The sequence below is a fragment of the Opisthorchis viverrini genome, assembly GCF_000715545.1.
Source record: "Opisthorchis viverrini unplaced genomic scaffold opera_v5_178, whole genome shotgun sequence".
Classification (NCBI taxonomy): domain Eukaryota; kingdom Metazoa; phylum Platyhelminthes; class Trematoda; order Opisthorchiida; family Opisthorchiidae; genus Opisthorchis; species Opisthorchis viverrini.
This window is the reverse complement of record NW_008751835.1, coordinates 480967-494506: the sequence shown is the minus strand read 5'-3', so window position 1 is coordinate 494506 and position 13540 is coordinate 480967. Positions and strand designations below refer to the sequence as shown.

Genomic DNA, 13540 nt, shown 5'->3' with positions numbered 1-13540 from the left:
CATGTAGTGCCGCATCTTTTGCTAAATCTCAAGAATCCACAATTTCCGGCTTGCGCGTCACTCAGGTGGGTTTTCTCGAATACGTCGAAGTAATCTACATAGGGGTTACCTGGCTTATCCACAGGCGAAAGTCGATTAGATCGAAAAGTCCCAGAAAGCACTGGGAATTTACACCATCTTTGATCGCTTATGGAAAGGCGAGTGGATGCATAACTCTTTCAGATGTGCTGTTTGATTTGACGGATTCCGATTGATGAGCGCTATTGGCTAAAAATGCTCATCGTTGTGCCTGTATGTACATGAAAGTGGATCGCATGTTCCAGATGTGCTTTGAGCATGTCTCATTTATTTTAATGCACTGTTAAAGGCCCATGTTAAAGCTGTCACGCTAGATACCTTGTACTTCTAAATTGTGGGGCTTCGGATGCCCGTCATACCACTTTAACTGAACATTCCAATCAAGGGTGCTCTGCGCTTTTGCGTTGTGCTACTTAGTTCACATTTTCCTGCGGGATACGGTATAAAGCATATTGCGTACGTGTGTGTTCGAGTATGCGAACCGTATTCACTGATTCCCTGATCAGCTGTAGACCGACGTATAGTAACCAGCTTCGTTAGAGAATTGAACTAACACACCTATCCCCTTGAGTGTTGCTTTTTGGAGATCAACGAAGCATGCGAGCCATCGACTGACAACGGCAGGTAGAAAGCTGACACGCTCAACTGGTCATTTCAGTAGATTGGAGTTCCTGTTCACAAATAAAATGGCCACGTTTTGCTCTACAACGCACCGGACTGTTTTCTAGAAGTGCCCAAACAGTAAAGTAGAGTCAGGCAAGGCGACCAGAAACTTTATTGGAACGACTGGTTAAGGGATGGATTCGGCATGAAGGGTCAAGAAAGACCTCGAGTGATATAGCGGCACGAGGTGAACGACCTGATCTAATTCCCGTAGAGGTATCATTAGTGAACAGCGTGCGCGCATTTTTTCGATGAACTATCTACGCTCTGGTTTGGTCATAATTATTTCATTTGTCAAACAATTTTGAGAACCTTTATAAAGTTAATTTCATGGCAGGTTGCTTTTATCGGGGCTTTGAAGAGTCAGATCACTTTTGGATAAACTAAACAGTATCCTTTCGAAAGTAATGTGTATTAACACTGTTAATTACGTGACATATTTAGTTGTTTCCCTATTCCTCAGGCTAATTCAGTACCCTTCCGGTAACTGCTCAATTTTCAAGACTGAACTGTTCTATTTTATACAAAGTCGACTCTACCTCAACCGTTTTTCTATAGACGATTTGTTTACATTCATTTCTGGGCTTGTTGTTGAACTTTGAACTGAACAACACTTTTCCCATTTAATTTGTCAGATAGCACACTGCCCTTCGTGTGCTATCCTGTGCTGCTCACTGCCCAAGGTTCAATCTAGCCGTAAGCCTTTCTTTAGTTCTCACGATTTACTGTTAATTTCCTATAGAACCACGATCTACCTATCTATACTGTCTGCCCATGTCCACTGCCCAATTGCAACTACGGAACAAACGCAGGTGAAGTTCGTGGAATTCGGTTTCGCCGCAATTATTACTGACCGGCCATCGGTGAATTAGACTACACGTTACCTGTCAAATGGGTAGATCGGATCGTGCGCTTAGGCTAAGTAACCAATTCCTTGCTTTGAGATCACGGCCTTAGCACAGGATAGTACAAACAGGAAAAAAGACTTACTGGTGATCTGGTTTACGACACGGAATATGATTGTGCATTTATTCTGCTTTCGGCTATTGTTCAGGGTCCCATTGTGCGGGGTTGCTATAAGCTGAAGCTTTTGTCAGTTTTTCCATCGACGTTGGCAAACGAAATTCCATAACATAGAATATAAAACGTTTCATTTGTGATTGCAGTCACTAACTGCTGGACAGCAGAGTAAATACGTGGAATGTCCCAAATAGTTCAAAGACTGAATCTGTTGACAATGCTCCAGTGAGTGTGGATGACGTAGCTGAAGGATCGACATGCAAAGTCACTATTACTCTGTGCTCAGAACTTCTGCCAAATCGATCGAATTTCGATCAGTGAGAAGTGAACTGCTAAAAGAATTTGGCCTTCAGCTATATCAGGTAAAGACAAGCTACGCGAGTCGGAGACATGAAAGGTGCTGATCACGAACTAACAAGTACTGACCGATTGCTACAAATTTACCGCATTCAACACTGTGGATACTTTTACGGTACTTGTGCTGCATAAAATTGATTAAAGAGTCAAACTTGGGTGTTGGCTTATTCGCTAAGTTGGGCGATTTGATTGCAAACGCTTCATCACCAATCGAGGTGACATCATCAGTGCGTTATCGGGGAGAGTAGTGGTGCGTAGCGGTGGGTTGGTGGTTGTGCATAAAGTGAAACGTCACAATTGGTTTGAAATTTGTTCAAAGCTGTATTTAGTCACCTTGACTAGTAGTGTTAACACGCCGTTCCGTGAATGCCGTCGCTGAATGTCAAGCGACGGATAGGGTGGTGGCGGTTAGAGAAGGGGATGAAGAGGGTGTTAAAACAATTCACGTAAAGAGCCAAAGCTCCGTAAGGACCAAAGATATGGTGTTACTCCTCATCACGAAGTATGTGAAAGGTAATGACTAAAAGCCATCTTTTATTCAGTCGAATAGAGAGATATCAGTTATCTCAGATGAAGACAAACACCCAGTTACAAATTAAGTTGGTATCAACCGAAGGCGCGACTGAATTCTAGCTGATAGTCCTCAGCTGAGTGTATTGCACAAAGACCGCCTCATGATGCAGGTATGACGATATTCGAGGTTGATAAGTACGTTTCTTGATATCAGGATTAGTGTCGAAGGGTTTTTATCAGCCTACCGAGTAGTAGTATTATATCAAGTCATCCAATTGTTCTCAACGGTTTTTATTGGGGTTGAATGTTCAAGCTCCCCGAAATCCTCCTAAATGAGACCTAAGGACCGTGTTAATGCTGTAACACGAAGAACGTACCGACTTCTGCCACATGAATTTTCGTGATGTCTTGCAAGTTTTAGAGCGGAACAGCAAAAGGGACTAATCGTATTCTCATTTATGGTGGTGGGGGGGGGGCGTGATGTGAGCGTTTGTGAGATAAATTGCGGCTCCTTGTTTTTTTGGTGACCGTATACGAGGCTTAGGTTTGAACAAAGCTAAATGAATTTATAACAGTTGTATTGTAGCGTGAGAAAGTGTAATCAATCACTCAACGTGACGATCTACTGATCGAGTTTGGCCAACGGTTCAGATAATTGCTATTGTGCCATTTGGGTGGGACCTAGAAAGTGTTTCCTGTGTAGCCTTTGGGACTAGTTCCCTCACTGAGAGGTAAACTTCGTGTCCGGAAGGATGCTTGTTGTCCGGGGGAGGGGGTAACATACTACGAAGTTTACGTTTGTTGTTTTAATATGACCTGCATGCAAAACTCATTTCATTTCCATGATTGATAACCAAATGCAATTGACCGTGAGAATCTAGTTGAACGAATCCCACAGAGTACACTTTTTTTACATAAGTAGGATCGACGGATTATTCGCTGGGTAAACCTCAGTTCTTTAACAGTTAGAAAACGGGGCAGAGAGGAGATAGAGACTTGGGCTTGTAAATGTCAGTTTTTCTTCGTTTGATCTGTTTATCAGCTGATTTGGATCCAAGACGCATAAAACTAGGCTAGAATACGGTTTGTTCTAGTTTCAGCCAAACACAGCTCAAATTTCACCGTTCTTTGCAGACCTTTTATTCCTTTCGCAACATTCTGTGGCAGCTTTTGCGTCAGACGATATTGTTCACGATGACCAGATTTGTCTCCGTTTAAAGCAAATCTTGCAATCTCCAGCATACCACGTGGTCTTGGAAAATGGCAACTGAATAGTGTTCATGCATTGTCACAGGTAAGCAGAATGTACGATTCGGCTGTAAATCAAACTGCATGCCGTCTAGGTACATTAACGTTGAACCCGGAATTGTCTATGATCAAGAACAACATCTCATAATTTATGGATAATCTTTCAACGTTGTTCCCCATGAGACACCTGGTGGATCGAGATCACTGTTTAGGAAGTTAGTCTATTTTTCTCCCCCCCCCTCGCGAACCCCCCCCGCGAATAATCAAATAAGCAAATTACGAAGAAGAAACCTCATACACATCAGCTAAAACCGGCTAAGCACTGGGCGCATTGTGTGAAATAATTTTGCGAAAAAAGTCCTATTTTCCCATCTAAGTCTTGAATTTTGACGCTCAGTCATTAGTCAAAAAGTAGTAATTGCGAACATCTTTTGGCCTTATGGACAGTGTCACAAGAAATCGGTCAAAAATGCTAACGAATGATAACGAATCGTCTTAAAATAGTTTGTCTGACATGGTGTATGAGTGGTAAGTAAAATCTGACTTTCTCTGGTGCTACAGATGGAATTCAAGGTTGCCATTTTTTAAACGAATGATAACGAATCGTCTTAAAATAGTTGGTCTGATATGGTATATGAGTGGTAAGTAAAATCTGTCTTTCTTTGGTGCTACAGATGGAATTCAAGGTTGCCGTTCTTTAAGTCCCGTGAGATTTTAGGACTCAAAACATCGACTTTTACAAAGTTTTTTTTGCGGACTGGCCGGCCCCAAACAGTTGTGACAAGAACTGCCACATTGTAAGTGGTCTTGCCTCATCAATGGGATAATTTTGAACTCTGAGGAGTCAAACATGAAGACGAGACGGTTACGTGAAATGTCAGTTCAGCCAAATTAAATGTGACCGAGGACAGGTGTGCGAATGACGAAAAAATCCACTTAGTCTGAATACTGCAACACTAAGTGAACGCCAATCACCAGGAGCGTAAGGATCACATAAAGATTCTGAAGGTGCAAATACTAAAAGCACGAGAATATGGCCTATTCACGGCACACCAATCGGATTAAAATGGTTCTAGTCTGACTTCTGATCAAGCTCCTCACACTCTTCAAGATCATTCTATCTTCGCTTTCCATATTCCCAGTGTGAGATCGCCTAGGGGTCACTTACTTTATCTTTCCAATCCACAGTGTTCCATCTATTCTTCTACCTTCTCACAAGAGAGGTGACAGATCTGTTTGTGACAAGTATCGTGGCATACTTTCATTGGATGTAGCTTCTAAAATGTTTGCCCTATTTGTGAATAGATTTGCCAGCTAAGGACACCTTCGCACCGAACCAGGTAGTTTTGAAAAAACGGAACGGTCGAACTGATCAAGTATTTGCTCTCTACCTTGTGCTAGAACGACAAAAATATCGTCAAACAACTGTCGCCTGTTTCACCTACTTCCGGTCAATCGGTCGCCCGAGCGGCTTTACATTTTCACTGCGAAATCCGGACAGTGGGTATATCAGACACTTGCAAGATGGAGTTCATCGAGTATTGTTGTATGAGAAATACTTTCAAAGCACGTCCCTAAGACTGCGTGTGAAGAGGTACGCCGTCGATATTGTGACACTGCTTGAGTCGAGCAGCAAAACGTCCACGCCGATGGTTTGGGAACGTTCTTCACCGCCCACATACAGACATCAGCAGAGCATTGTTCGTTCCTAATCTAGGGCATTCCGAGTTGGTCAGCTAAAAGGCTGGATCGACAATGTTAAGTCTGTGCCTACAGGCTGTCTAAAATCCATGCTACCGGGGCAAAAATAGATCAGTATTTTGTACGGAGGCCAGCCGTCCCTAATAACCGAACACCACATCATTTGAACGGATGTGTCACGTGCAGGACACGGGCCAAACGAAGGCATGCCCTGATTGGTCAGAATGCCAGCCAATCCGGGTCAAGCACCTTTCACTCGACGCTTCTTGCCTCCTCACGGGGATTCTGGCACGATTTTGTGGAACACTCTGTGACTACCCTCTAAATACAGTTGTAATAATTTTCCTTTGTCTCCATAAAGGGGTTTGTGGAACTACCGTGCCTTTTGATATACCATAGTGGGCGGAGCAGTAAGCCAAGAGACCGATGCAGAGTTGCACTACAGTTCAGCAAGTCACAACAATTTACAACAGTGTAACCGCTGATCGCCATTCTTGGGCAGCTTTGAATTGAGATGTCCAAGAAGTCAGGTCATCATCACGCAGGCAATAGCCGAAGTGAAGTAGAGAAAGTGAAAGTGGAACGCGAAACTCTGACAAATCGGAATTCGGACCAGCTAGGGGCTACACCGGCATATTCACACTCCACTAGGCGTTAGTGCACTGCCATATGTAGAGTAGACCCACAATCTTCGTGTTCCTCGACCTCAAAGGTGTGTTCGACTCTGCCAGTTGATCAGTTATTCTAAGCTCTAGATATTTGCGTATCCATGATTGTCACAGTAGCGAAACTTTGCAATTTCGTCAGCACCCACAGTATAGATTACCATGAACTTGGGAAAGACCACAAAGACATTCAATTAACAAGGAAAAACGATGCCAGTTATTGTAAAGCCGATCATTACCGAGCTCTTTTGTGTGCCTCTACGCTTTTCTAACTGCTTTCGGCATTGCAAACATGAAATATTCCAGCATATAGATGGCACTGTATGCATAACGAAGGCTGAGTCAAGTCCAGTTCACTTCACTCATGCAGCGGACCAGTCTATTAGCTGCGATGATAGCATAGTAGTGATCCAATAATGAACTTGGGCGAATGATATCGTGTTGTCTCTACTAAGCACTAATTCAGGCATTAAAGGAGCCAGAAAAAGTCCTTTTTGTGGAATCCGCTTCCACAACAGTCACTTCGACGGAAACACTCTGTATCGCTAAAACTATTTTTCGATACGGTAGTGTATCGGGGGACTGTACCGTACCGAAAAGGAATAATCCGAAAATGTTCTCCAACGAGTGTTTTCTTGTCTATTTCGCCCCCGTTTGATGAGCCTTTTGAGTTCTGGAAAACAGTTTCACCTTTTATTGAAATGAATTCCCTAGGTATCAGATTGATACAGCTTAACGTGCTAACTCACGTTCGAAATGACAGCCAACCTGACGAGAATATCCAAAATACGAAACCAGACCCCGATATTTTGAGCTCGTTCAGCTAATGGACGCTGAGTTTCACAAACCAGCTTGTTTGCATCCAGGCGGATCTCTATCCAGTTATTGAGCAGTGCAAAGAATGGAGCCAATGGGAATGCTGCGACAAAAATTGTGATGAAACCGAATTGGAGCACTGAAAAGAAAAAAACATGTTAGTTAGTTGAAAGTCGAATGGAGTATCTTGGCGCCTGGGCTTTTACCGCCACACAGCATCCGTGACCAGTTGCAATGAACAAAAAAGATAACTTGGTAATAAAATGACTTCCCAAATTCGTCAAATTCTTCAAATTGTGAGAGTTGGGCTCCTTTAACTACAGGGAAATACAGTCATTGACAAGTTACAGTGGTGGTGATAACAGATCCAGCTATATCTGTCGCTTATACTGTGACACCTTTTATTTGAATGTTGGGAACATTGCTGAGAGCGGTTGTGAATTTGAGTCTTAAAGATGAAACCCTAACCCAGAACCTCTCAGCTACTTTCAATCCGTAGTACGTCTAAACAAGGTGCCAAACCAAAACATCTTTTTCATAGCGTTTGAAGAATGGTACCTCCCACCCAATAGTTTGTATGCTCTGTAAGCTAGAATACTAAACCATATACCTCATGGACTTTTCAACATTTCGCAGGACCTGTCTAGGTGAATAAGTCTAAAATACCACACGGTATCCATATATTTTCTTCCTAAGTCCAAAACTGTACTTTGTGTTTCCTGTGTAGCTGACAAATCATTGAATACTAGGAAAACGTTGAAGGTCAGCGAGAATATCTGGATGTGCTGAAGCTCAAACCCCATCTGTTATTTTCAATCTCTGGTTTACCCATCTTCCCATAGGGCTCTTTCTGTCTTTCAATGAACGGCGTGTTTCATTCCGACAGGTCCTTTTATGTGGTCAACACAAATCAGTGTTACGTCGTTTACCAATGGTTTCTTGTCCGTGTTTCTGTTGTCAAGCAGTGCAGGATGGTGGAGGTACAGTATATTCGTGGTACTGGCCACCATTGCGTGGCTGACGACTGGTAAGAGCATGTCATTGGGGCATTTCGTCCGCGGGATTTAAATCAGTTTCTGTGAGAAGGAGGAATTATGTTTGTCTCACTTCCGGGGCTTGTTTCAACGGTGGTCACCGAAGTGGACAAATATTCGCGTGTCACGAGAGAAGACAAGGTCTTTTGCTCAGTAATCATCAATGGCGAATTTTTGGATGTCGTTTTTAAGGAATCTCTTAACGAATACAAATTACCATTAATGTGAGCGAAAACATCACCGTTTTTGTAACATGCTGCATCGCAATCACTAACAAATTGAGCTAAACGGATCATATCTTCAGGATCTTTAGGAGTTCGGTGCCACAAGACAAGGATAAAGTTTTGAGCTGGGGCGGTTTCGCGCAGCTTTCGCACAAAACTACGCCACCGCTGCTCGAGCGGCTCCTTGGAAGACACTTTTGCAGTTTAGGGTGTTGGAAGAATCATGGATGAGTAGTGGATCGAGAAAATTAGAACCGGGATCGATACGACAACTTACCAAATTTTATACAGAAAAAGAAGGATGTCATTAGTTCCAGGTTGTTCAAGCATTTAGCTTGAAATAAGTGCACAACTATTGTTAAGCACCACTCGAGACTCTGTTGAAAGCCATGGTAAATGTGTTTGAAGGATTGCTTTTTATGTAACCGGGAATGAATACTCATTTGGAGTTTACACTCTTCTAGAAAGTGGTGCACAACTTTTCCAAAACTGATCATTCCACACATTTTATCTGAGGTTTGTCCAAATATTCTGTCGAGTTATCCTACGTATATTACGAGGCTCTCATTAAGTATATCACCTAAATCCGGTAGCGCTCACCAATACGTAACGGAAAGAACGTGGGCTATATGCGTGTTGTTCCAGTCCCAAGTACATCACAACAGCATTGGACGGTCTCTATAGAGTCAGCAAAGCCGTTCCTGTACTCACACGAAGAGGATCATACGCATTCCGAGCAAGAGGATGAAGAGTGCGGTACAAACGGGAAATGAAACAAATGATGCAATGGTAACATTGTCACGAGGCATTTATCACTCCATGCTCGAGACAGGGACAACAGGGCAGAACTAGTTTTGGAAGTGAAACACTTCCCGTAGTACTCACCCATTTCCAAATATTCATCGAATAGTCCCTCATAGGGAATCAGCTTGTAGTCATCCAAGTACACGCAATCCGAGGTGATAGTTGAATTGGATTTCTTATTCAGTCCTTTGGATTTTTTGTGCCACCATCCTCTGATTTTGCTGTTTTTTTTTTGGGGGGGGGGATAAGGATAGGAAAATAGAGAACAGAAGAGGGAGCTATACGAAAAGTCTGATATGCTTTGTGCTCATCTGTTCTGCTCAGTCTTTCAACCTATTCGCATATGCCGTAACAGGTAGAAGCGAGGTTCGCAACATTGTTTAGACAACTGTGCTGCATCCAATTTGCTACAAAAATGAACGAAATTCATTCTGAGACAAACTAGCGAACCAGAAAAACTGTCGGAAGGACTTTCCACACTACTGCAATCTTAAAATAGCAACCACCTGACAGGTTTATCAATCAACTGACGGGGAAAATCGCGTCGTCTACAACTGATTCACTTTGTACGAGTGGGTTGTATTTTTCCAGGCCATTAAAATTTGCAGATTAGTTGGATCCCGGCAGAACAAGTTTCCTACTGTCCATTGACAGATGTTTTGACCCAAAAACAATAGGTTGGAATTTCCCCGGCAAGTTTCCTACTGTCCATTGACAGATGTTTTGACCCAAAGACAATAGGCTGGAATTTCCCCGGAAAGTGTAGACATGCCCTCTGTGGAATCTGCTGATAAAGTGAACAAAGTAATACGTGTAACAAAATCGCGAGGGCATTCTCCCCCCTGCCACAGAGTTTCGATCTGCTTTGGTTACCTGGCTGAAAAGAAGGACAAAGGACAAAAGAAAGAAAAGAAGGAAACAAAGAAAAGGACAAAAAAGGACAAAGGTCACTCCAACATCGACCAGACTACGACGGCGATGGATGCCAAGTTCAAATGTCACATGGGCATCGGGGAATGAGGAAATGGGATAAAAGAACAACCAATAGAACCGCCCGACAGAATAACTAATCGCGGCCAAAGGTCATCCCCGGCTACCAGCACGTACATCAACACACACGTAACACTACTGAACGCATAACCACTAACCCACTGCTACGCATATCTACGCACTGATGATGTCACCTGGATTGGTGATGAAACGTTTGCAATCAAATTGCCCAGCTCAACGAACAAGCCAACGACCAGAATTTGATCCAAGATGGAGATTGTAACGAACCGATCCAGCAGGGTTGCTGGACACCTGGTCACTTGATGTACAGGTCTAATGAAGTCTTTCACTGGATAGATTGATAAATAATTTAAAAAAAACTCCGTTCAAAAATCTTCTTACGTAAAACCTGTCTCACCACATGATGAGCTTCAACCGATTATGCGGCATTGAGTATTGAACCCAAGTTTAACGATACGTAGCATCTGCTAACGTCTCCATACAGTCAAGATGTTGACGGTTTGGCAGTGCCCCTTCTGTACTTCTCAAAAGTATTCCCAAGGGACGTGTTTTTCACATGGTCTCTACAAAAAAACCTATTCATGACAGTGTTCCCACTGAAAGGCGATGTCCTGTGTCAGGAGCTGTACCATGGTTGATGATCCATCCTTTGTCTGTATAAGAGACTCGAGTAAACTACGGCTTCGATGCAGGAACATGTTTCGGTTCGAGTGGCTCCTAGCTTCCGTGTGTCGTGCTGCCTTGCTGATCATATTCGGTCGCACATGCTCGACACTGAGGATGCTCTTAGTGAAAAACTGTTTCGACGCTACCATTGACTCCGGTGAACCTTGGGAATCAGCCCACTTTACCGATCAATCTGAATAAGCACTCGAGGATTTTATGAGAGCAACCGATCGCGAATGAATGCCGGTCCTTGAAGCAGCTCGTGAATTCAAACAAAATGTTCTCTATCGTGATTTAACAGCCCTTCGAGTAATAGACGGAGTGCACTGACTCTCTCTGAGTGGGAGCTCTGATCGCTTTGAATTACTCGTCTGGGATAGGAGTGCCTTAATCTCCTGAATTTCACTATTTCCCGGCTTACTGTAACAAACAGTTGTACATATTCGCAGAGAGCTCGAAAGCTCGATACATAACAAGTGATATCAAGTAACATTCAGCTTGCTGCTGAACGTTGCGCATTGAAGTCAGTCAGTTGTGCTTTGTTGCTTTGCTAGTGCACAGGAATAATTGACAATGGTTGAAGAGCCCGTTTGTGATTTCATCCTCACAAATACAAGTAGGATTCTCTCTGTTTGCTCACTCTGGCGACTGATCTCGGCGGAAAAACTGGGATCGTTCAACTATTCCATTGACAGTACTAGCCGAATTCGGCAACCATGGTTGCCGAATCTTTGGGGCCTTGTTATGAACATGCGTATTTTTACGGTTGGTCGAGCGCCCTCGTTGACTCTGTGCAAGCTGGTATTCGTGTTGAATGCACTGAGGATTAAAAGCTGTCTTAGCTCTGTTTCGAAATGTCTTATTTCATCAAAACCTAATTCTTCTCGTCGGTAACCAGCGGCACCGATGGCATAAGAGGAATCCTATTCGGGATGACGATGTTATGTTATGTTATGTTCGCCGAGAGATTTGTGTTCAGACAATAGTAACCTAGGGGATGAAAACTTGCTGGTATACACAAGAGTGTGTCGGAAATCAAAATCATTTTTTGACCAGTGGTAGAGCTGTTGTTATTGCATTCAAACTGCTTCCAGCCCAAACTGCAATGATCAATAAGGTCTACAAAAGCTCATCATCACAATACAGTTACTAACTGAGGTACTCGTGACCAAAGCGCACAACATATCTAAGGTTTGCTGAGGCACTTTGAACTCGACTGCTTACACCTCCACTTCTGTATCTGGATCAGCCATATGGAAGAGTTTTACAGACCTTAAGAAAGGTTGACCGCGGGAACCCAAACGTCGGATTACAACAAGTTATTCCAAAAACGCTGTTTTGACTTTAAAAATTCCGTATTACATACTACATGGTGCTCAATCTTTTTAACGCTGTCCGAGGTGAATTTAGACAGGAACTGCACCAGGCTGTAGACAGAACCTCCCAGGCAAAGCGCTGGGAAATTTCGTCACAACCTAAGTCTATCTCGGCTCCTTCAACGACAGTCTACGCTGGCTTACAGGTCTACGTAGGCTCGAACCACCCATCATCCTTCCTAGAGCTCATGATTTACTTGTGTCCACAATCTCATGTCCACACGCGGCTCTGAAAGTTGTGTTAAAATCGTTGGGCATGATTATCAGCTATGCCCTGACTCGTCATTTGCATTCGATCCGCCCCTGTCTGGAGCGTCAGCACCCTCCAACTGTGCGTCTATATCCACAGTGCGCACATGGCCAAAGCAACTCTAGCATGAGTATGAAACAGGACGGGGGTGGAGTAGGGTGGGGCTGACACTGCCGTTGACACTGATTCCGAAGTCGAGAGCACATTGGAATCGTCTGACTCACTGAGGCGTGACGAAATCAGGCGGAACAATGGGGAACCATGCCGGGAAATGGTGGATATGGTGCCAGTTATCAGCACAATGCTCTCAGCTGCAAAACTTTTACAAGTGGGGTAAAAATTCTTGCGCCAAAATGTTGCATTTTGTTGCGTTTGTGCTCAAACCAAAAGCCATTCTGATCGACGTTCATATTTTTGCACCTCACCAAATTCCACTGTCCACTGACGCAACCATACCTCTGTCGGAAAAGTCTGATGGAATGATTCCCCAGCATCGCTGAGACCCCGGGATGCCTAAATGGGGCGCGAAAGTTTGGACTGGTACTCCGAACTCGATTGCCCGATTGCTTCAGTCCATCAGGGACACGTCATAGCCTTCGTAAATTCAATGCCATTGTGCGAATACTGAGCGCCGGTGGATATTGAAGTACCGTTGGAATCGCGATCCAACCTCTGACTACTTAAGTCTTTGATGGTAGCGTAAGGATAGTTGGGAATTTTCAATTAGAATTTCGTCCCGTGAGTGAAGCCAATCTATGCTGACAGGCCGAAAAGCGTTATCCCTATTCGGGATTGTCACCATGAAACTTCAGTAATGAGTTCTGCGCGTGCGACCTCTTGGTTAGTAGCTTGTAACTTTAGCCTTTCAGTCACGAGCGACTGAACAGCTGTGTGATTAAGTCGTACTTAGACAGGATAAAGCACCACATATCCTTCAATGACGGAATCCACATCACGTATTGACTGGTCCCTCTAGTGATGACTTTTAAGACGGAAGTTTCACTCGGGTTTTACCTGAAACAGTCTTTTGCAATGCAGCAGCCCTACTCCTCAGCATGTCCATTGGTTGAACTGAGGGAACCATTAGTGACGTCTTTCATGTAAAATGTTTCAG

The 13540-nt window shown here is 43.6% G+C and overlaps 1 protein-coding gene across 1 annotated transcript in view; it reads right to left on the bottom strand.

Annotated features, from left to right (window-relative positions):
* T265_07620 (hypothetical protein) overlaps positions 1 to 13540 on the bottom strand; it is a gene marked incomplete at both ends in the record, with an annotated part of 112011 nt that overhangs the window by 24166 nt on the left and 74305 nt on the right. Inside the window, 2 exons of the mRNA XM_009173188.1 lie at positions 6995 to 7200; positions 9205 to 9344. Of these exons, the coding sequence (XP_009171452.1) occupies positions 6995 to 7200; positions 9205 to 9344 (346 nt within the window). The remainder of the gene's footprint in view (positions 1 to 6994; positions 7201 to 9204; positions 9345 to 13540) is intronic.